Source organism: Columba livia, chromosome 2 (genome assembly GCF_036013475.1).
Source record: "Columba livia isolate bColLiv1 breed racing homer chromosome 2, bColLiv1.pat.W.v2, whole genome shotgun sequence".
NCBI classification, from domain to species: domain Eukaryota; kingdom Metazoa; phylum Chordata; class Aves; order Columbiformes; family Columbidae; genus Columba; species Columba livia.
Window position 1 is genome coordinate 139,770,956 of NC_088603.1, and position 24,597 is coordinate 139,795,552.

Consider the following 24,597-nt stretch of genomic DNA (forward strand, 5'->3'; position numbering starts at 1 on the left):
CATCTAGTTTGAGAACAAGAAGGTAACACCCTGGGACAGAGTTAATGTTTTTAATTGCTCTGGTCTGAGAGCCAAGGACATTGAGCGCTCTGCCCACAGGTGTCAGGCATCAAGGAAGTGGGCATGGATGGGGCAGAGCTTGACTGACACCCAGACTGAGCAATGAGAGTATTCCATCCCATTAGTGTCATGCTTCAGATTTAAGAAGAGTCGGGGTCTTCCAGTGCTCTCTCACATTCTCTCACTTCTTTGCTTTCTTCGCTCTCTTCGTTGGAGCCAGGATGGTACAGGGAAGTTCTGTTCGGACTTGCATTAGTTTGGCATTTTTGCCATCCTGCCATTTGCAGAGGCCTCTGGGCCTTTCTGGCTTTTTCTCTTTTCTCTCTCTTGGGTCAGCTGTTGGGACCAGGTGCTGCTGCCTGGGACCAGCTGCTCAGTGTGGACAGAGTTCATGAGGAACTGCATTGAGTATCTTTTATTTTATATTCTATTTTATATTTTATGTATATATATATTTACTAGTAGTGTATTAGTATTTTGTTATTTTATTAAACTGTGTTTATCTCAATCCAAGTTTCTCCCTTCCCTTTTGATTCTCTCTCCTATTTGGCGGGCGAAAGGCGAGGAAGTGAGCAGCCGTTTTGGTTGTATTGCTAGCTCAGGTTAAACCACAACAACCATGTATATCGATGCCTGTTTTTAATCAAGAGATTTCATTACCTATTCCACACGCAGTCAAGAGATAGGCATATAACCATATTGTTTAATGACAGTAACATGGATAACTCCAGCTGATTGCAAGGACTAATTTCAGAGTTCATGTGTTTGGTGCATTTGTGCAATTTCTGCTGCATCTTCTTTATTGGAGACAGCAGGAGACAGCAAGACTAAAGTTAATGTGAGGACGCCAAACTGATACACAGATATGTCTGAAGAGTCCTGCACAGATCTGTCCTCTTCTCCTATATGGCAGTGGTGTTTGGTCTTATACCATGATGGATAGTTGCATAAATTAGTGTATGCTTTCAACTTGCTTTCTTTCACAGTTGATAATTTTCTAAGCATAGGGAAACTTACTTTGGACCAATAAATTTTGATGATATTTAGAGTTCTCCTTGGTGAAATGCAGTTTTTTAGCATTTCTATAAATGATGATAGGTAAAAAGAATTATCAAATAAACCTATCGTGATGGCAGGGTTCTCCTAGGAGTTTGAATTGTATCCTGTCTTAGGTGCTGAGCACCATCTTGATCTCATTACATTTTTTGTTCTTTGATCAGAGGCTCTCAGGTGGCATTTTGTGGCAATAGTTTATTTGACCTGACCCAGAAGATTCTGGCAATTTGGAATGTGTTGTCACAAGCTATTAGTGATCCATCTATAACAGGATTGTCCCTCTAGGCTTAGTAAGGGGAAAAAAAAATAAACACCCAGCTGGAAAACCATTGTAATTATCAGGTTTAATGGTGCTAATATTCTTGGCAAGCAAATGTTGATATTTAGATGAAAAGGCACCAACTAAGAACAACCAGTGACAGAAGCAGAGGAGGAAAACTGACATCCCTCCATTTTCAAGGTATTTTAAACATCTTGGGCAGTAGTTATTATAAAATTAATGTTTGAGGCCTAAAGTTTTCATGGGGTTTGCTAGTTTAATTTTTCATGTCACTGATATTTGTGTCGGTTACATTTTGTGCAGAATTTTTTCACTTCAGAGTCATAATGTATGAATTCAAATGTTGCACAGGCTTCAGGACAGGTATTCACAAAGCGAAGGGCATCCACAGGCAAGTTTGAAAAATACTGATTATAAAGTTTATATCTTTGTTCAAATTACTTTGTATAGTTCATTGAACAGTAGAAGAAGCTATCTCAAATGTCAAGCTTGTCTACTTGGAGATGGGCTGAAGAGTTAAATATTTGGTCATACTTTTTCTGTGAAGGTAAAAGTTGGCCTTCAGGATGCGAATTAACATGATTTATAGTGATATTTAATGCTTATTGAGGTAGCAATCAAATGCCAAACTGGCATTGAAGCAGTTTTGTACTACATGCTGGATGTAAAGAAGAATCTGAAACGCTTTTGCCCCTCAAGAATTTATAATGTGTTTTAATATTTTCTTTTTTTTCTTTTCTTTTCTTTTCTTTTCTTTTTTTTTTTTTTAGCATAAGGCGGCATCAGGAAAGGAGAGCAATTTTAACTCCAATTTTAACAGATTTCACAGTTCGAATAACTGCAGCTCCTGCAATTATTTTTACAAAAATTGATGCTGCGGAGAATTTACACCCAGAGGTCAGTACAAAATATGAAACGCAATAAGTGTCATTTTTAATATGTTGATAATCTTGCTATTGTACTGTTCCACCATTTTAAGGTCCAGGTCTTTTCAAATACAGAGATCACCAACTGAAAAAACAAAGGCGCGCATACACACACACTCACAAACCCACCACTAATCACTAGCTGAAATGTTCTTTATTTGCTGGAGAAAGAATTTGCATGAAGAGTTTGATATTAAAGGTAGCCTGTCCAGAGGTAGATAAGCCTGTTTGCAATTCAGACAGTGGGAATCCTTTAATGATTTCCAGCAATGTTTTAATAAATATTTGTGATGGAAGGGTGTTGAGAAGAGGTGCTATAGTACAACATTACAAAACATTCTATTCACAAGCTTCACATAAAGAAGCCTCAAAGTGTAATCTTCTATAAGAAGAAACTTGAGGAGAGTTCTTTTAGCCAGATTTTCAAGCCCACAAATTTCCACACAGCATCCATCCCCCAACCATTACTGTGGGTACTTCAAGGTATTCCAGGTTTAACAATCACTTTAACCAATGGGCTGTGTGTCAGCTTGTTAATGATTAGTCTGTGAAGAACGTTACACACAGAAGGGATTGGCTCACTTTTTGACGTGAGTTTGTAGCTTAAGAATTAAAAAAGTTTTATGTAGTGGAAATATCAGAAAGTTTTTGTCAGCTCACAAGGAGTATTTCTCATAACAGCTGCCTCCGGGGAAAAGCAAAACTGGTATAAGAGCGTAAAGAGTATTGGGTGTGGATTGCAACGTATAATAGATGTACATTATTGGAAAATAATAGGTAATGGGTATAGAAAGAAAAAATTGACAGCTTCATGTTTTGTGTAAAGCATTATCACAATGGCAGATGGAGAATTATTTAATGTAAAAACAAGTAGAAACCTTAGAGCGTGGCTGGGATGCATAGAATTCATTCAATTAAAAAAAAAAAGAAAAAACTCTCTGAGCTTTACTAATGCCCGTGTTCAAGAATTTCAGTGTTCTTCATGCATACATTCTTCTTGCTGTCTGTTCCGCGGCTGACACTCATTGATGAAGGGAGAGGTCTAGTTAAGCTTTTGAAGAGCTTGAACGTTGTGCAGCCTTCTCATGAGAAGGGGCAGTGCTTCTACTGATTAAGCAACCATTTTGCATTGGTTCTGGTTTTCATCTCTTTAGCACTTGCCAACAGTGGTAAAGAGCTTTTTATGTGCTAGATAACACCAAAAAAACAGTGGCCATCCAGTTAGCTTTGCCAAGTTATTAATAATGGTTTACAGACAAAGAGATATCAATTAGGTTGGTTATCAGTGAGTTCCAACACATGATTTCATTATAAATCTATCAGAGTTTATGATAAAAAAAAAATACATACTTTTCTTGGAAGGAAAGGAGAATTGTAGTCATTGCCAGGAAATGAAAAAGAAAGCCTGACAGTCCACTGTTTGATACTACCAAGAGATGGAAACAAGACCTCACACGTGAGATGCATTTCTTCCAAAATTTGTTTTAATAGTTATGCTGTTGAAAGCAAAGCAAAGAATGAGCTGCATCTTTTTTAGAAGCCACTTCCTCCTAAAAAGGCCTGATTGACTACAGCAGAGAATCACCATATAGTTATATAGAAGCTGAAAATCATTTCCCGAATAGCTTTTATCTGGTATTTTCCTTTGATTTTTCCACAGGAAATTTTGGTGTGTGGTCATTCTTTGGAGGTGAATGTGACAACAAACCTGGATTTCTTCCTCAATGTGGCTCAAGTACAACTTCTTCAGCAGCTGGTACAAGCCAATATGGTTGGACTAGAACCTTCCAGTGGCACCACCGAGGTAGGTCTTCCCTGGTTTGCAGCTGGTTCTGTTAAAGCACTGTAGCTGTTTACATCATCTAGACAAAATTATATAGCTAAATGAAATATGTGTATTATTGTTATTTGTGTTTGGCCAGCTTTAAAGTGCATTCTATCTTGTTTTAAGAAATAGGATATGTTATTTTAACAAAAATATTATTCAGTAAATTGGACTAAGGTGATTCTGCAGCATCTTATGTACAAGGAGAATTATCTTATGTAAAGAGACAATTGTCTTATGTAAAACATGAAGGAAATAAACTTTGAAGTAGGTTTTTGAGGTTTTTTGGCATTTCATTTTAACTTCTATTGAAGCTTTGGCATCTTCTTATGAGTTCACTTGCTACAGTGTGTGCTTCACTAAAGCCAGTAAACTATGAAATTTTCATTGTGCCTGGTAACCACTGTCTTTTCTTGATCCACCTCTGATTGTGCTCATACTTCTTCAGTAAGAATGGTGATGGTTCCTTCATCTTCTGAAAAATTAATCTTCCCTTTTTTCTGGAATTTTATGGTGTTCAGCCGCTATCTCTTGAATTTGTCATTCTTCTTTATTTTCTGGAAGTTGATACCTTAGTTTGCACTACAGGCCGGTCACTGGTTGGATGTTTAACTTGGATGTTTAAATTATTAAACTTCTGGGCTGATAGAAAAAAGAAACATATAGGAGAAATGAAAGTGAAAACTTTGCTGTAAGAAGAAAAAAAATGTATTTTTTTTATCTCTAAAACCAGAAATCTAGTCAGGCTGACAGCATTTCTTAAAGACAGTAGAATTTAATATGTGGCAAGGCACTAATTAATGGTTGTTGGACTTACTGAGAATTATTCACAACTAAGAAGAGGAGTTAGGGAAAGAGTTAAAGAGCAAGACACAATCAGCTCTTCCTTTCTGAGAATCTAGATAATGGGAGAGCTGAAGAAACTTTTCACCTTCTCTTCCTGAATCTCATGGATTCAGCATCCTTGTGAGTCTGGGTGGAAGCAGGGATGCTCTAGAGCAGCCAAACTACTTACATTCTTCTCTCCTCACCCTGTCAAAACCCCACGAGTTGTTTGTATCCTGGTGATATGGGCATCACATCATCCCCCACGCTCCTTTATCTCTTCCCAAGGACAGAGGGAAATGAAGGGTATTGTTTCCTTACCATTTTGAAACGTGAAAGCTGTAGAAAAGAAGTGCAGCGTATTTTTCTTTTCCTTGGATATTTTGCAGACACAGGGCCTCTTTTGGAGATGAACATGATAAATAAGTATATGTGGGAATATGTTCAATAAGTAATTTGTGAAGCCCTGTTTTCCCATTGTCGGTGGAATGGATAGAATCAGAAGATATGAATGGGTGCCAAGAATTTTAATTCTGAGCTGGCACTGTGCAGAAGTGCTGCATGACTCATATGGACTGTACAAACTTAAAAGCAATTTACTACATAATTTCAGAAGTCTTTTTGTTGTCTGCATCCTGACATACCCATTTGTTCTTCATTGACATCTCTTTTGCATTATTGAGGTCTCCTGTAATGAGTAATGGGAATATTTCTGGTTCAAGATGGTGTTTGTTTTCTCCTTAAGTTGTAGGATTATGTATTGATTCACTATGCTGAAAATGTAAAATCCAGTAGTTGGTTACCTTTTGTCCAGTTCTGTGTTGAGTGTTACGTAGTCTTATTTGCCTATATGAAGTCACCCCACGCTCTTTTATATGCTCATTTTTTATTATCCTCATGTTTCTCCTTCAGTCATCAGAGGGAAACATACTACCCATTGTATGCTGTTTTTACCTCAGTCTGGATCCTGCATGTGGCTATTCATAATCCATACTTGCTAATTATGTCATTGCAAGAGTCAAAATATAAATTACGTTGGAAAATACCTCTGGAGACCATTCTTTTGCTCGAACAAACAATAAATATCAAAGCTAAGTCAGGCTTTTTAGCGCATTGTTCAGTTAAATCTTACTTTAATTTCAAGGAAGGAGGTTGCACTGCCCCTCTGAGTAAAGGTCCTGTGCTTATCTACGCTTGCTCTGGCAAGTTTTCTTCCATCTGAACAAAACTAGCTCTCTCACTCTCTCCTCATAAATCCTGTGCTTTAACCTGTTACACCTCTTGATGATCCTCTGCCCACTGAAGTTTGTCAGTCTTTTTCTTCTCTTATTGACATCAAAGCTAGAGACAGTATTTTAGATGTGGACTCACAAATATCTAATAAAAGGAAATAATCTCACTTCTGATCTGCTGGCTGATCTGTTGTTAATGCTGCTCAGTAAGTGCTTAGCCTTCAACACCACAAGGGCATGCTGCCATCACATGCCCAGTCTATTGTCCACCAAGACCCTTCAATTAGATTGAAACTCAGATTATGAATGGAATTTTGTATGACAGTTACTTAAGGCAATAAGTGTATTTGCTTGGTTTTCTTTAGACACTCCCATTATTACTAATTAAGATAATAATCTTGATTGTGTAACTTTCATGCAGGCAAGCCATTCAACCACATTTAAAGATGTCATGTTTAACCTGTTTTCAGGAAGCCATTTTTACAGTATGAGCTCTAATTTGAAGGAAAAGTCAGTAGTGATGAATTGTATATTCATCTCATTGTATTTGTTTCCTGTTAGTCGGTTCAAACAGAATTATGCATACATGTATAGTTACAGTTTGCTTTTTAGCATACGAAGCTTAAGGTAGGATAGAATCATGGAATAGTTCATGTTGGAAGGGACCTACAGAGTTGATGTAGTGCAGGCATCTACCCAAAACCGGCCTAATTAGATCAGGTTGCTCTAGGGCTTTGATCAAGTATTGAATGCCTCCAAAGAGAGAAATTAGACAACCTCTCTGGCAGCCTAGTTGACCAAGCAAATGATAAAAACAAACAAAATAACAACAACAAACAACCCTAATATCTAATTGAAGTTTCTTGTGTTCCAGCTTGTGTCCACTGCTTCCGGTTCTATCAGTGGGCATCTCTTATTCTCTGACAGGGCTCTGGCACCATCTCCTCTATGGACTGTGATCAGGTAGTTGTATCCATGCCCATAGATATCATCTGATTAAACTTTTTGTCATCTTCTGATTACATCTTTTGACATCTTCTGTCTTGATTTTGCAACTGTTGAACTCAGTTGATATTTTTCATGTACTGTGAGGATGAAAACTGGACACAGTATTCCATATGTGATCTCACGAGTGCTGAGTAAAGGGCAATAAATACTTCCCTCAATCTACCGACCATGCTTCTGCCAATACCATCCAAGATGCTCGTGGCCACCTTTGCTGCTCAGACACATCGCTGGCTCATGTCCACCATGACTGCTCTGCAACCAGCTTGTATCGTTGCTGAGGTTCTTCCTTCCTAGGTACAGGACTTCACATATCTCCTTATTTAAAGTCCTCAGGTTCCTGTTTGGGTCATTCATCTACCCCTTCTAGGTCTCTGTGAATAGCAGCCCTGCCCTTGCACACATTCACTGCTTCCCATTAATCAGGACCCTCTGAGCTCAACCATTCAACTAGATTTTTACCCATCTAGTGGCTCACCTATCCAGGTAGTAATATCGAAACTTGGATACAAGAATATTGTGGAAGTTTTAAGACCATTGCCAAAGTTGAGGTAGATGACATGCAGTGCTCTACTCTTGTCCACAGATCCAGCCATTTTATCATAGAAGATAATCAGGTAATCCGATAGATAACTGCTTTGTGGATTTTGAGGAAGGGCAAACATGTCAGTCAGAAGAGTTGCTTTCTTCATCTTAGGTTTGTTGCTTAGCTGTGTTCATCTCATTTGATACTTAGTAATGCTTTATATTTTTTCAGAGCAGATGCTTTCTACTGCTTGCAGTAAACATCCAAGCAAAACCAGTGAATGGATAGAGCTTGTCTCTCTTTCTGCTTCTCTCTAGCTCTCTTTCTGTTCTTCACTGCTGCATCTTTCTCCAGCAACGTGAGAACTCAAGGGTGACAGCTGTGTGGGCTGATGACAGCTCTTCTAGCAAGCAGCCCTTTGAAGCTAACCAGTTTTCCAAAGAAAGACAACAAAATACTTGGGGATTCTGGGTATGATTTATGGGGCAAGGTGTGGATCATAAGAGTCAAATGTGTACACCTTGGCTGCAAGATGAATGTTCTGGAGCTGTGAAGCCACAAATATTTAAGAAGTGCAAACATCAAAGGTGAAGTAGAATCATCCAGAATTGTATAAAGAATTACAGAGATATACAAGGAGTTATATAATTAAAAAATTAAAGGAAACATTATTCATTACAGGGCAACAAACCAGCAGATTAAATACAATATAGGTAAATGTAAAGTGACGCAAGCAGAAAAACAAAGCCAAAAACACTATTGTCACCTCAAAACAAGTTCTTCAACTTACTACACACATTTCTATGGAAGGGTCAGGTAGAAGAGAAGAAAATATATTGAATGTGATCAACCCCAGCACAGATCACTATGTGAGTACACTGATAACCACAAATCATTCAATTGCCCTTGTCCTCCTACTCTTCATTGACTTATATCCAGGTGAGGACCTTCTTCCTTATTCTGTGGAAACTTAGTCAATTAGGCACACACCCTGAATTGCGTTCTTGTTCCCAGCTAGCATGTTGCGTATCAATAGTGGGAATCTTTTGTCTGCAGAACAATTTTCTCTCAGTTACCTGAAGCCACAATCTTACAATGTACTCTCTGTTTACAGTATTCCAAGTCTGATAAGACCCGTCAAAATGTGGAGCAGGTTTGAAATCAGATACATGCTTATCTGTAGTGAGCTTGTTGCCCGATACAGTTCTGATTTTTCACCTGTCTTGCTCTTAAGTCACTTTCCAAAACATTTAGTTTGAAGTTCAACTCAGTCAGCTGACAATATGGCTGCTCCTCTGCTTTTCCTCTCCCCTCTGAAATTAATCTTCCTAGTAATAATACAGACATTTTCAGGTTTGGGTTGTTTTTTTGTGATTTGCTCATTAATTTTTTGTTAGTTACCAGCTTTGCCGTTTTGAGATAAACTTGAAACATTTTCAGTGCAACTTAGAAATATGGATTTGCATTCTGTGCTTTATCTAGTTTATTTTACCTTGGATAAACATCAAGAAATTATCAACAGTTAATGAATTATCTTGTAATAATACTTCTCACAGTTACAATTATCTTGTAATTACTTCTCACAAGTAACATAATTACTTGTGAGAGGAGAGTCTACTGCTGATATGTTTATTCAGTCCCTGAGGCCTCATCTGTGAAGGAACCTCAGAGAACCAGCAGCTCCTCTCCTTGTTGCACCTGACTGGGGCTGGTGCCTGGACAGCTTTTTGTGAAGTATTCAACCTGTTTCATTGGAAAGAAAGCAATCTTGTAATGGCTGAGTTTGTGGCTCTTCAAGACTTGAAGTGCTTGTTTGTTCTTTATTTTTAAATGAAAAAAAAAAATAAGAATCCTTCATGCAAGCAAGCTTAGCATATCTGAAAAAAATGCAGTGACAAAAAGTTATATTCCTGAATATTCCTGTCCGTATTATTCTAAGTGGAATTTCCAGTGTTCTATAATTAATATGTATTTGCTGGTTTTACTGTGTAAATAAGGATATACTAAGGAAAGGGATGGAAAGTTTTCAAAGAACTGGATTTAAGTAGATTGAAAGCAGGTGGCTATCCACATTGTATCACAATTTTGGCACACCGGTAGTTAAAAAGACCTATGCCACTGAAATTAATTCACGCCCAACAGATGTTTAGTACCATAAAGGGATGTGACCTACTTGACACCAGTCACTGCAAGGAAAATATTTTTTCTTCTCATGTTTTGCTTTAGGTACAATGGATATTACACGTGTGTCTCACACACTGAAGATAGAACTAATCTTCTTATCGAAATATTACATAAATGCACATTCAGCCCTGCTGTTCACCCAGCATAATTAATGTTGTATAGAGAAATGTGGGGTTCTCCAAGCACGTGTGGGTTCACTTAGCAGTGGACATTGCATTGAAAACAAAGTCATTTCCGTTTCTAAGTCAAATTGAAAAAATCTTGAAGCTGTATAATTAAGTATTGTCTAAACATACTGGTAGTAAAAATCATGCAGTAATCTCATGGGATATTAGTAATCTTTAAAATATCATGGTTATAGAAAATGGATTTTTTTGGATCCCTGCCTTTAGCCCAGGACTATATGTAGATATATGAATCTGAAGTGTAAAATTTCATATAGTAATAATACATACTAGATTATTATAAACTTATGGATGGAGTTTTAAACGATCAAGTAAATAAGACTGGAAATACCCTGAGTTTACATCTGGCTGTTTTGATGTGTTAATAAACATTTGACCTGTGGAGTCAGGGAAGCAATTGTGGTGGGTCTTTTAAGGTTTTAGACAACTAAGAAATTTGTGTTTGTGCTTTTCTTCCCCCAGCCTCCTGTGGCAGCATGGTGGTCTAAATCTGAGTTTCAAATAAAATTAAGAATTTTAGGTTCAAGGCTTAGAAAGGCACTAATCCACTTAGCATTCAGTGCAACACAGAAAAGCTCGTGTGCAGCTCATTATTTCTAGGAATAAATAAATTATGAGAATGTTGTTACATGTCATGTTGTGAGCAGTGATGTTCTTTCTCTAAAGAGAAGGGGAAGAATGCAGTCGTTGCCTTTTCTTGTTGACTTGTAGCAAATCAGTAGTATTATAATGGGTACTTTTTCAGCACAAAATACTATACTTTTAACAGTTTCTGTCTGCTGGTGTGTGCTAGGTAACATATAAAACACGCCTTGTACTAAGTACTTCACAATCTTTTGTGACAGTCAGTATATATCTAGTTCAGAGTATTCCTGTCCTTTATAACAGATATTTTTGTAATCTCTCAGCATTTGACAACATGACTAGAAGCTACTAGTGCAGATTATGTCAGGTTTACCTTACTCTTCACAAAATGCACAGGTACTTAGGGCAAATGGGAAGAGAAGTTAACTGTATTACCACTCCAATTAGGACAGTTACATTCTAATAATGTGTATTGCTATATTAATGACATTTCTAATGCGGGTCCTCTTTGGTGAAAAGCAGGAGCGTCAAATCATTTTCTCCCCTTAAAAAGTATGCAAACAGAAAATTATAAGAGTTTCTGTGCCTGGTAGGTTTATGTTCCTACCAATAACTTCACAAACCTGAAAAATGTAGGCCCTGCTTTTAAAGACTCTCTGAAATACGGAAATAGAGCAGAAGTTGCATCCTGAAATTATTTTTTGTTATAGTCAACAAAACTTTCCTAGCATAAGTGACCATACCATTTTTTCCTGTTCTTAGAAACATAGGTGCTACTTGATATCTGCTAGAGATGATCTCTTTGCTTGCTTTTCAATTTTATGTTTTTACAATCTATACAAATTAATATTGACCCTCAAATTAGGACAGTATTAAAATATTTTTATATCTTTACATTTGTTTGCTTTTGTTATTACTAGGAATCTGATGCAATTAGTTCTTTGAGGCAGTCTTGAAAGCTGAATTTATAATTTTGTTCTTTAGGCTTCAAAGGAAAGAGCTCTCTTAGTTTTCCTCTTTTCTCTTTTGTCTGGAAACCATGTTTGAAATAGCAAACTGTATTTTAAAGCTGGAAGAATAAAGAGAAAATACACTGGATATATACTGGCTTTGAATATCATTGGAAAAAATGTTTTTCATATGTATTGAAGGAGAGGAATGGAAAAAATTGGGGGGAAAAAAGCAGCGTGTGAGATGTGAAAAAACTTCACTCTCTTCCAAATATTTGACTAGATAAATCTTGAGGATTGTTGAACCACTATAAACATTGTTAATCTTAGTTAGGAAGCTTGATTTCAGTCAAAGTTCTTGGTAAATATAAGCAGTTAATAATAGTCTTCTGCCTCAAAAATAAAATACATTGTGGTTCTCTGTTTTATGCTTTGCTTACATAAATATAGACAGTCATCAAAGTAGCAACCCCTTGTTTAAAGGTGTGATTTCCAAGTGGACTGTATTTGGTGGTTTATAGGGCAATGTTGTAAAGATTAGTGTAGACAAAAATATTAAAGAAGTGATGATTTATAGGTAAATCTTTTTATTTCTTTAAGTGTTTTAAGGTTCTGTAAAGAGTTTCATGCCAGGTCTCCAGAGCTGTGTTTTTACTTATTATAAGCCCTAGCTTTATGCTTTTTTATAAATTCATCTTTGATGTACAGTAGACCTATTGTACTGACTTCATAAAGTATAGTCTATTATTGCAAAGAATATTGCTTTGATCTGGTTGACAGTTTTAAAGTAAGGACACATATGTGGTGTTTGATAAATTACCTGAGGGGCAAAGAATGTTGCTGCCTTTTCATAATTATTCAGTTCTTCAGAATTAATATATGCCAAATTCTTACAAGAAGAAGATATAATACCTGCACATGGAGAACAGAAACAGAAGTGCTAGGAAAAGAAATAAAAATGTAAGAGTGAAATGCTGTTCATGTCCTGAGATGATAGGTGCAATGTTAATAAAAGGACCATATTTCCTCATTCTTAAAAGAATTCTTGGATATTCTGCTAAGAGTCTTCCCAATATAAATGATAACTAGTTTAACTGCTGATCAGTGATAGAACAGGTTCTGAAGGAGTTTATTTCTTAGTCTGGCAAATTCATCTCCTGGTGTCCGTCACTTACCACCTGGAGATTTTGGCAAGAGAGCATCTATTTGTCATACTAGCATTTAGAAGTGCAAAATACAAGAACTCCACTTTGAGGAAGAAATGAAATACAAACCAACACTCATCTTGGTCTGCCGCTGTCCAAGCAGACATGTGCGGATAACATATTGTACTGCAAGTCAGTGAATCTTACGCTCCGCAGTCGAAGATGGCCATTGATGTCATTACCAGTGGTTTTCTGTACAAAGGACTCCTCCATAAGCTTCAGAGTCAGACCAGACTTTTGGAAAAATATTGATTTCTGCACAAATAATAACTTTGCTTAAATTTACCCTGAAGAATGTTCCTGTCTAATAACTCTACTTGGGAGGTAATTATGAATACGAAGCACAGTTGTAATTATCTTCCCCGAAGAACTTTCAAATGTTTCCTTTTTCTTCACAAAATCTCTGCAAGTTTTATGGCTCTAGGAGAGAAATCAGTTACGCTAGTGAACCACAAGATGCTTGCTTTTAAAATTCAATGCAAGTTAAACATCTGAAGTATTTTCCAGAAGATGTCATCTAAAGCTTTCACCCATCTTCTGTTTTCTGCTGCTGTATTTCCCCTATCCCCTCTATACTTATTTCTCATGTCACATACTCTTGTTTATTTTCTGTTAGCCCAAATCCACATTTCAGTAGGATACAAGTCTATACCAGTCCTGTACAATCTGAAGTTCTGATAGGCGGCTAATATACTCATAAAAACCAGCATCAGCTATTTCTTGAAAGAATCATAGCCAGGCAAATTAATCATCTTTTCAATCTGTCATTCTTATTCACAAGTTTTTGATTGCAGTGATGATTGCAGCACTCAACAATCAGTTGTTGCAAATACAGAAATATTTGCTCACAGTAGAAGTAGAAACCAAAAAATTGTCCCTGTTTTGGATCCCTCTCAGACCTCCTCTGCCCCTTTCTGGCATTCTATCATTTCTACCTGAGCAATGAACAAAGCTTCCAGAATTCTTCAGTGTACTTGCTGTTATTGTGTCTCTGTGTTGCTAGCCACTAGAATACAATAGATCCTGCACAAATTCTTCTCTCAAAACACATGAAAAAAAACCTTCTTGTTAAAGTTGAGGAGAAACTATTTAACAATTGAGTTGGTGAAGGATGGACATGGATGTAGTGGTAAAATGGTCACGCAAAGAATGACGTGGGGCAGAAGTGGCTGGTTGGAATCTTTATTCATGACGGAGGTGTTCACACACTAGAGGTGTTAAAAGACCTGTAGATGAGGTTCTTAGGGACCTGGTCTAGAGGTGGACTTGGTAGTGGTAGGTTAATGGTTGAAATCCATTAATTTAAAAGTCTTTTCCAAGCAAAATTGTTCTATGATTCTTTGTTTCAAGCATGATTTGCAGCCAGAGCCAATAGCCCATGGACAGAAGTGGTAATTCACCTGGGGGCAGTGTTGAACAGAAAGCAGGGAAACCTGGTGTGGGCAGATCTTTGTTTTCTTTCAGAAATTCAAGGCACAACCTGCTGGCTAATGTTTTCTGTGTTTGTAATGCCTGCTTCTAGGTATTTGACTTTTGAGCGCTCTGTCTAGGCTACCCACGCACTGGCCTCTGCAGTGTTCATCAGCCTGCCAGATGAAATCTTGCTTCTAGACCTGGCTCTTGGCCAATCACTTGGAGTAAACCCCACCAGCAGATGTGACATGTTCCAGAACGCTAACCTCCACGTTCTGATAAGTTGCAAAGACAACCACCAGCTTCCTGAATAAATTATATTGATACTGGGAGGGGGCAGAAGCAAAAGTTGTCATTTTACCACAAATTATTTTTGGAGTCTAACTAATGTAAAGATTGGATATTTCATAGCAAGCAGAATATTACTTGTAGTCATACCCATAACAGGAAAGGCTGGAGAAAGTACAGCTTCTATCTGCCAGATACCCAAACAAAATGAGCAAAGGCTTCGGTGAGTAATAAGCAATACACTAATGGCAGCAAACTAGTTTTTAACTGAAAGGTCTCCAAAAGGGAAAAGGCATAGAATACTCATCTGTAACAGCTGATTCCTTTCTAGCCTGGTTCAATCAAACTGTTACTGATTTGTCACATTAGGGACATAGCAGTTAACATCTGCAGAAGACATAAGTCATCCTCTGTCATTGCAGATTAACAAACTATTTCTGATAAATTACGATACCTTGTAATGTGCAGGCTCAGAAAGAGTATTCTGAAGAAGTGTTTCTCTGTGCTTGCTTTATTTATACTTTTTCCCCTAAGCATCCACTTAGAGCTGCTGTCAGAGAGCAGGAGTCTTAGAAGGACCTTTGCTCTGACCCAGCAGGACCATTCTTCTGTTCTCTTGTAGTTTATTTCTGTTTCTGGCAATTTCTTCAGCCTTCTGTTGTTGCTATAACTTCACTATAAGATAAAGAGCATGATCAGCAGGAAGTATGTAGGAAAGTGCTATTACAATTGCATCACACATAAAATTTGAAAGAATGATAGTTAATGGAGTTTATAGCAGTCTTTCTTGCCTGTGGTATTTTAACAGAGCAATGGTACTGTATTTTTTTTTTTAAACAAACATTTTTTGTTTAAAAATAATAACAATCAGAAAACTGGTAAAACAGGTTCCAGATAATACTACTTAAGAAGCCAGACAGACAAAGTGTGAAGTTGCAGATGCACATGTTGCACAGATGTTGCGTTCACTGTTTAGTATCCTTATGGAAAGCTTGTGTAATTGGAAGTATTTTTAGTATGTTGAAACTCTGAGAAGTTGGCATCCTCATTTATAAGTTTCTTTTGAAGAAGCTGTTTATTTTTCGTCTTTTGATTTCTGAAGTCTAAGGTAATCAGTGTTAGAGAGCCAAAACAGTCTCAGTTTCTGTCTTTTTGTACAGGTCAGATGAATTTAGGTATGTCTTGATATCCAAGTGTGTTGGCACATAAGGAAGGTAATGTTGTGTGAAGATAGCTTCCTGAGGGTTTAAAGACTGTTTTCATAGTCCCATATCTTTGATATCCTGGACCATGAGATGGAGATTGGAGAATCACAAATGTATTGCAGCTGGTTAATGTATTTAATTTATTAATAAAATTGTTAGCAGCAACCTCATTACCTGGTGTCCTGGTTTTGGCCAGGATATAGTTTCCTAGTAGCTGGTATAGTGCTGTGTTTTGGATTTAGGATAAGAAGAATGCTGATAATACACTGATGATTTAGTTGCTGAGCAGTCAAAGACTTTTCACCTTCATACTGGTCTGCCATTGAGCAGGCTGGGGGTGCATAAGGAGTTGGGAGGGGACACAGCTGGGACAGCTGACCCCAGCTGACCAAACGGATATTTTATACCATATGACATCTGCTGAGTATATAAAGCTGGGGCAAGAAGAATTAAAGGGGGGAAGTCTGGAGAGATTATGTTTGTCTTCCTGAATAACGGTTAGGTGTGATGGAGCCTGGCTCTCCTGAGCATTGCTGAACACCTGCCCGCCTATGTGAGGTGGTGCATGAATCCCTTGTTTTGCTTTGTTTGTATGTGCAGCTTTTGCTTTTCTTATTAAACTGTCTTTATCTCAACCCATGAGTTATCTCACTTTTGCTCTTCTGATTCTCTCCCCCATCCCTCTGAGGGGGAGTGAGTGAGCGGCTGTGTGGTGCTTAGTTGCCAGCCGGGCTTAAACCATGACATCTGGGATGCGTGGACTGCATTTTTGCGTGAATAATCAGTCAATGTATCTTCCTTTTTTTATTTTTTTATTTTTTTAATCTTTTCATGATTGTACATTTAAAAGCATGAGGTATTGTAAAGCTTCTCATCAGGTTACAAAGTGTAAAGTTTAAGATAGCAGCCCTAAGAAACAATGTAAAAAGAAAGTAACAAAATTTGGATTGCTTAGATTTGAAGCAGTTTGAAAGGTTCTCAAGCAACTTAACAACGGCTATTCTCACTGTGTTTATTTTACGGCTCTGGAAATAATGTAATATTTCCTGAGACATGTTTTCTCAGATGAGAAGAACTGCAGAAAGTTGTGGTTCCTAAGCACATACTGCAACTATCCCAAGTACCTCTAATTTGTGTCACCAGGGTGAAGAGGTATCTTATGCTACCATTCCTGCAGAGTGGGGCCACTTCTCTGTGCTTTAAATCCAGATTATGCCTTGTACACCCTACATGAATTTGTAAAAGGGAATCGCTTCCATAACCTGAAAGCTCACAAAGTTTTGATATGGAGGAATGGCATTTCACATCAATCTGAGTATTGTCCTTAGAATGTGAAAAAGGGAAATTAAGAACTAGGAAACAAAGGGAAATCTTTTTACTGTACATATGTGTGATCTTTAGCTTCTGTCATAGAATTACTAGGAAAAAAAAAATCCAAACTGTTTATTGCAACCAAAATTGCTGTATTGAAGAGATCTTCATGCTCCGATTCTGCAAATAGAAAATCAGAGTGAAAACATAGGGTATGTGGTCTCTTTGAGATATAAAACTAAGAAAATTTTTATTTTACAATGAATTGTCTGTTTAAAAAGCATTCCGACTTACATAGTTTAGAAAGATCAATAAACATGTGAGATAAGATAGATATTAAACTTAAAAGGTAAAGAATTCTTAGGATAGTAAAACCAGCTGGAAATGATCGATTCCTTTTTGCTAGGAAGGAACTAATTTTTCCTGCTAGTTTTTCATGTCCATAAGCACACAAACTATGTGGAAAAAAAAAATGGGATGGTAGGACAAGGGGCAATGGGTACAAACTGGAACACAAAAGTTTCCACTTAAATTTGAGAAGAAACTTCTTCTCAGTGAGGGTGACAGACACTGGAACAGGCTGCCCAGGGGCGTTGTGGAGTCTCCTTCTCTGGAGACATTCAAAACCCGCCTGGACATGTTCCTGTGTGACCTTATCTAAGTGTTCTTGATTTGGCAGGGGAATTGGACTTGATGATCTTTTGAGGTCCCTTCTAATCCCTAAGAGTCTGTGATTCCATAGCCCTTACTGTGCTTGATTCAGGACCAATTTCTTTAACATTTGTCTTAATGTTTTCACTGGCCATTTAATTTAAGGCGGTAAGATGTTAATGGATATCAAGATTTCACATAAAATATAGCTGGGGAGGAATTTACTCAAAACAACAATCCATAAAATGTTAGAAAATTATAGGCATCCTTCTAAATCTTCTTTGCATGGACACTCCAAAGAATATTGCTTCAACATTATAATATATTTGAAATTGTTAATGAATAGGAAAATGTAAGGAAAAATACAACTATTTCATGTGAATACTGTGAAGCTTCATATCAATGGCATTTAGAGGCTTCCTGCTTTCTTCAAGTGTAATGCAAGTGCCATGCTGGAACACAGCTAATGGGAAAATACCTCATAGGGACTGTTGTTATTTTCTCAAAAAAACAAATTATAACAGCAAAATAAAAAATTGAAGGAAGAATAATTAATCTCTCAGGGTTTGAGGCTTTTTTTTCTTTTCTCTTTTGGTTCTTTTCTAAGTGTTTTAAGATGGAGCCTCATGGGACAGAACAACTTTTACCTGAGTTTCAGGTGCAAGTTAGGGTTCAATTCACCTTTTTTTCCATTAGCCTACAGTACTTGATTATCTGAATCAAACCTCCTTTTCTCTGCTCTGTGAATTACATTTCTTTTGTCTCATACTACCCTTAGTGGAATAGGCTAAAAGACATTAACGTTCTGTCTAATCTCTTTATTACGTACTCTGTCTAGCAATATTTTGAGAATAACTTGTGGATGTTATTTTTATTATCAATAACTTAAATATTATTTTACTTTATTATCAGAATAAAATGTTTTTAATAACTAGATGGTACATAAAGTTAATTTAAAATTTTGCTGTTTCAGATAATTTAATATATTAATAAAAATCTGAAATATTAATTGCAGAGATAATAAAAGTATTGTTATAAAATAGGTCCAAAACTTAAACTGTTAAATTATAGAACATGTGCAAGAAATCAAATTGGTTCATTTAAAAGAAAACAACACAGAAATTGTAAGAATTATGATAGTTATGCCATAAATAACAAATATAGATGGCTGTTGAAGTGTAGGCAGGACAAAAATCAATAAAGACAACACGGTGCTCAAACTGACCCTAAACAGAAGTGTGAGAGAACACGTGCTTGGACTTTCTCACACTGTGGACACTGAATGTGTCACAGTGGTGATTTGCTTAATCGTCTGATGAGGAGACGAAAGTTTGAGTGCTGGGTCACACGATGTGTGACTGAGGGTTCTGCGCTCTTTGATCTTGACTAATCTGCTCCTTTGAGTCATCTAACGCTTGTCTACAGTGCAGTTTGCCGCTGGGGCAGCGTTACCTTTAGATGGCACCGGTTACAGTTTCTTCCCTGCGTGAAGCATCACCTGCTTGGTAGTGAGGAAAACTTGATTCTTGACAGTAATTATAAACACATGGATCCTGCAATTCGCTTCATTTTAAAGTGGAATAATATGTTTTTTCTTAAAGGGAAAGCTGAGGAATAAAAGGAGGAAGGATAGTTAAAGCCAGTAAGGAGTTAAGTGAAGCAATAGTCAGGGGACAGTGAGCCGTCAGCTCGGATTTTGAATTTCCCTGTTTTATGTGCAGGAAGGATCCTCTCTTTCTCTGGCATTGCTTCATGAGAAACAGTCTTTTTCAGGCATTTTAACCTATTTTTGGAAGTAAATAAAGCTAATATGATTACTCCGTATGTCAGTCTTTCTCAAATAATATGTAATGTTTTGTGTTCTCAGCCAAATTAGAAAGCAGAAGAACAGTAATGTCTTAGTGAATAATAATAAGTCTCAATGTAAATTAATTTTTTATCTGTTATGCAAAAATCAGATATGGATGGTGAGAAACCAAAGCAGGTGTTGCTGCTGAGGCAAAGCCATTACTCAATAGCTGGCAGTAGATGCTGTTTGGCCACTTGTGTGGCTTGTATGAACTGGGCAGTCAACTAGGGATAAATATGCTGCTTAATTTCCTGCTGATTTTTTTTAAAGCCAGAATTTCACTTTGCTACTACTCTCTCTCTCAAGCAATGAGGCATAGTTTCTCAGAATGTACTGCTATTAATCATATTCACTGCCTTCATACTCTTTGAATTTTTCTGGCCAGCTGTAGTCTGTTTTCAAATTCAGGTAATGCTGCATCTGAGGCTGCCTAATAGAATGTTACATCCTATAACTCATGCCACAGATTTTGGCAGGAAACAAATGTGGATATTTTCTCAAAAGCTCATCTGCCTGTTCTAACAGAAATTCAAGGTCTTTTCATACTATTTGAAGAATGTCAAGAATACTTGTATGAATAAATTTTATTTTTATCAGTAGTGAGTTTAAACATAAAAGAGAATAGCCTTCTATGTATATAAAAACCAAATGGATGCAAAGATGTTCAAGAGGTCCACGTTATTTCATTGGACAGAGTTCAGTGGAGTTTACCGTTTCCTCACAAATGAATTTGTATGAGTCTGAGTTACAATAGTTACCTTGGGCAATTTACAACCAATTGTACCCTAAGCAGGATTACCTATAGCCACTTTTGAGTTTAATAATGTTTATGACATTTTAAACTAAAAATATTCCAATCCATGATCAGAATTCTTTATTCATTAGACCTTAGTAAAAGAATGGCAGATTAATTGGTCTCATCTAAATCCTAAAATCTGTTTTCTGCAACACCTTTGTAAGACGGTGAATATTTAATTGTAAGGTGGCATACGTTTCCTATTCCTGATCACGTTAAAGACCTGAAACTTTGAAACATGAAAGGAAGTTATCTGAGTTGATTTGAATGATGGTGTGTTTTTTCTGAATACATAGTAACATGAAGATGTGTGTAAAATGTTAGCACATTCGAGATGTGTGTGCATAGAACCGATGGACAAAATTTACACCATGTATAACTTCTTTCTCTCGGTTGTTGTTCTACAAATTAAGTTTATCTACTTAGGTAGTAATCAGAGTTACTAGATTGAATTCTTTAAATTGCATGAGAGTTCTTTTATGGCAAGAAAGATTCTAATAAAATACAAATATCTTGATGTCTGAAACCCACTTTATTTCCCTTGAGGTAGAAAAATTGTTGCTGACTTCATTTTTTTCCTTGTGGTTGCCTGGAGTTGTACATGTTGTGCAATAAGTTAAAATTAATATTTGTTTGCAATACAGTGGAATTTTCTTTTATATTATAGGTAGGATGCTATTCTAGCAGTGCTGAAATTGTGCCTCATACAGCGTGTTCACACCTGAATGAAAGTCACAGGCCAAAGATAAACTAATCTTGAAAATCTGTAAATTATGGTCTTGCTGTATAAACATAGTTTCTGACTATGGTGAATCTGAAACGGGTTTTCATTTCAATCTAGAAAAAATTAGTGATGACTCCTCCCTCCCTTGGGAAGGCAAAAAAGTATTTCCCCATCTTTGTTAAAAGTAGATGTAAGTTTTTTGCATTAGATTCGTACTCTATTTGAGACAAGTTCTCTTTGTTTCTTTCACATGTTGACTTGTTAGTAGTTCAGATGAAGAAAAATAGACTATTTGTATTATTTTGGACAAATAGGCTATGTATTTTTTTTGTTTGTCTGGTGATCTGTAGTCTTTTAATGAGGTACTTAAAATTTGTGGAATGGATAAATCTTTTGAAATATAAATGACATTAATATGATAATTTTTACCATTGGGCGATTCTTGGCATACAATTTTAATGTGACCTTGTAGCTTGATAGTGTCAGGGAGGGTGCCAAAAGTATAACTTCTTGAGAATGCCAATAAAAACCCTTAGCTGGAATACTTGAATAATACTTACATCATTTTCCTGGTAGTTTTACCAGTACTTGGATTCCCACATAGCCACTTGTCGGATGTTTTCCTGAAAATAAAGTGAACTTTGGTTAGTTCAAAGACACTATCAAAATAAAGTCCTTGCCAGTATCTTGAGTCATGTCCATACCATGTTTCCATTGTTAGGAATCTTTGTCTCATCATTTCATTCTGTTGCCAAAACCAGCACGGAGATAACTTTTTGAAGGGCTGTGCAGTACTCTTTGGTACTTCTATGAGCAAACATTTTCATTCTAGTAGAAATGCAGATGCAATTCTTGTACTGGGAAAATAACTGTGATTTTACCAAGACGCTTCAAAGCAGGAATCCTGCTTTTCGACAAAGCAGAGATGAGGTGAGGGACTGAAGTAAATTCACACTGAAATAGGAAGTCTTAAGAGAAAGGGTCCATTTTGCAGATGTGAAGTTAAAACACATGGGGATGACTCAGAAGGACATATGCACATATTTGGCTGTGCACACATCCAGAGAGGTTTCACAAAAACCTCTTATGACGAATGCTCTGAGTTGTGTGTTAACCTGGAATTTTTAGAAATGCACAATTTAGTTTTATGCTTCCAATCTAAGATGGTTTTTAACATATTTTAAATTGCTTTAGAGGGTTTCATTCATCCCCCTGTAATGCTGTAAAAGTTGCATCCACAGTCGCACCATGAAAATTTTGAGATGTCTGAATTTAAACCAGGTATTTTGAATGGAAGAATATAGTTTGAACTTTATACTTCAGTTGAGGTTACCAAAAGTAGACAATAATTCTCTGATATTAGTATCCTCACCCTCATCAGCAACATTGATTTATGGGATTATGTGGGCTTCTGAGCCTCTCCGAATCCCAACAATTCATTTTTGTTCTATGCCCTGCTTGCGGGGAAGTTCACTTGTCTCACTAATCATAATTTTCCACTTGTCTTGAACCTTTCAGTGTTGCACTGGACTTTTGTTGGATGGGGCAGGGAATGTAATAGAGTTTATTCCTAGACACACAGTGTTCAGACTGGAAGGATAATAGGCAGACTAGCTATATTTCATTTATTTCTGATATGTTTGATGTATTCTGCTGTCTACCACAAAAGTCGATATAGTAAAATTACAGTGAACTACATTTCACTACAGTGTCACCCTTGAGTGACAAGGCCCACAACATACATGCATAGGTTCTGTGGCTTCAATAAGTGTAAAATCCACTATGGCTTGTATTCCCATTTAGATAGTAGTGGTATTAATAGTTGTCACACTGAATTGCTTTGTAGAGTGTTTCTAATGAGTATGGAGGAGATTAAAGAACAGGACAATACTTTCTTCTTTTTATTTTTTTTTTTTTACATTTATACAGCTAGCTTCACTCTGAGTTACTGGTTGCTATATCAAACGGTGAAATCATAGATTATGATTGTGATAAGATGTGAGTCATGCATATGATACTAATAACATCTACTGAATCAAATTCAGGTTTGCATCCTTTTCCAATTATTCTGAATTTATTTCTCCAGATAATTGGCCACGAGTATCTACCTAAAGAGAAGACATTGTAAATCTTTCAATGGTTTATACATAGTATGGAACTTTGGTGTTTCTGCTATACTAGTTATGGTTTTGCTTAATAACGTTGCATATGAGCAATTTATTTTCCTCAGTGGATATTTCTAAGCAGTATTTCCAACTTTTTAATTTCCACTGAGTCTGTACCTTCCCCCCAGTTACCGGTCACTCATTGCATGAACCGGGACTCAAAGCTTCATTCTTGACTTCTCCTAAGACTTGCGCTCATTTTAACTTTCTCCTTCAAAGCACAGGAGTAATAGTGACATAGTATTCTCAGAAAAGAACAGTGACAACTATTTCAAATCATTGGAAAGTTGGTTAAAATAGAGAATCCATAAAACTGAAAATTGTTAGCTTTTCTGAATAAGGATCCTGCCTACACGTTCCATGAAACTCTTATTTGTCTGAAGAACAGTGAGTCGTAGCTGTGTGTTGCTGTGTCACACCACCGCCTGTACCGCATGTTTGGTGTCTTACAAAGGCTTTAGAGACCAACAGAATATGCTAAGATACCTCCTCAAAGATTGTTTTTGCTAAAGTATTCTATAGCACTGCACTAGGGGATGAGCGTTTCAGATGACATTTTTAAATGTCACATTTTTCCACCTGTTAAATAAATAAGGCAGTTATGTCCATCTCTTATTTGGGCTGTCTGGAGATCCCAAAAGATGGCCCATCCTGAGCTTGCTTTTCAAAGGTTATTTTTTCAGTACTAGGAATGAGAACCAGCATTTTTTAAATGGTGTGTGCAGAAAGCAATATCTTGCACAGCCTATATAGCTGAATTAGAATCTCTTCGGAACACCAGCTTTAAGGCAGCACCTCACAAATATTTTTAAAGTATGGACCACAGACATGTTGTCCTTACGCTTTGTTAATTTGCATTTCCAACAGTGCATGTTTTCTGTATGGCCACTGCAGCAGTTGTGTAATTTTAAAAAATACACTTAGAATAATATTTAAGTATTTTAATAACATTCAACAAGTAGGAAAAAAGCAGAAAAATAACATTTGTTAGTGAACCAACAGGAACTCCATAGCCCAAAATTGGCAAAACATTACTTTTCTGAAAAAAACAGTATATGTAAATACTATAAAGTAATACCTGCAGTCTTTTTGCATCTTTAATGTAATATGCTGTAATAATGCCATATAGAAGCATGGGAAGGCCAAAAGTGTTTTTCATTAAGAAGAAAACTTGTCTTTGTATCTAGGCCTTCTAATTGTCTTTAATGTCTTTACCAGCCCACAGTTAGATGGCTCCAGTGAAATCTTAGCACTGCAGTTAGAAGCTTTGAAAATGCAGGCTGCTGCAGGATGTGTTTCATAATAATTCTCCATTGATTTTCCAGTAAGGTATAAAGTCAAATCTCAGCAT

The 24,597-nt window shown here is 36.8% G+C and overlaps 1 protein-coding gene across 8 annotated transcripts in view; it reads left to right on the forward strand.

Annotated features, from left to right (window-relative positions):
- Positions 1-24,597, forward strand: part of VPS13B (vacuolar protein sorting 13 homolog B) — a 449,295-nt gene that overhangs the window by 298,013 nt on the left and 126,685 nt on the right. For all 8 annotated transcript variants that reach the window (XM_065054087.1, XM_065054081.1, XM_065054083.1 and 5 more), the window contains 2 exons: positions 2,167-2,293; positions 3,983-4,126. In XM_065054087.1, coding sequence (XP_064910159.1) covers positions 2,167-2,293; positions 3,983-4,126 — 271 coding nt within the window. The remainder of the gene's footprint in view (positions 1-2,166; positions 2,294-3,982; positions 4,127-24,597) is intronic.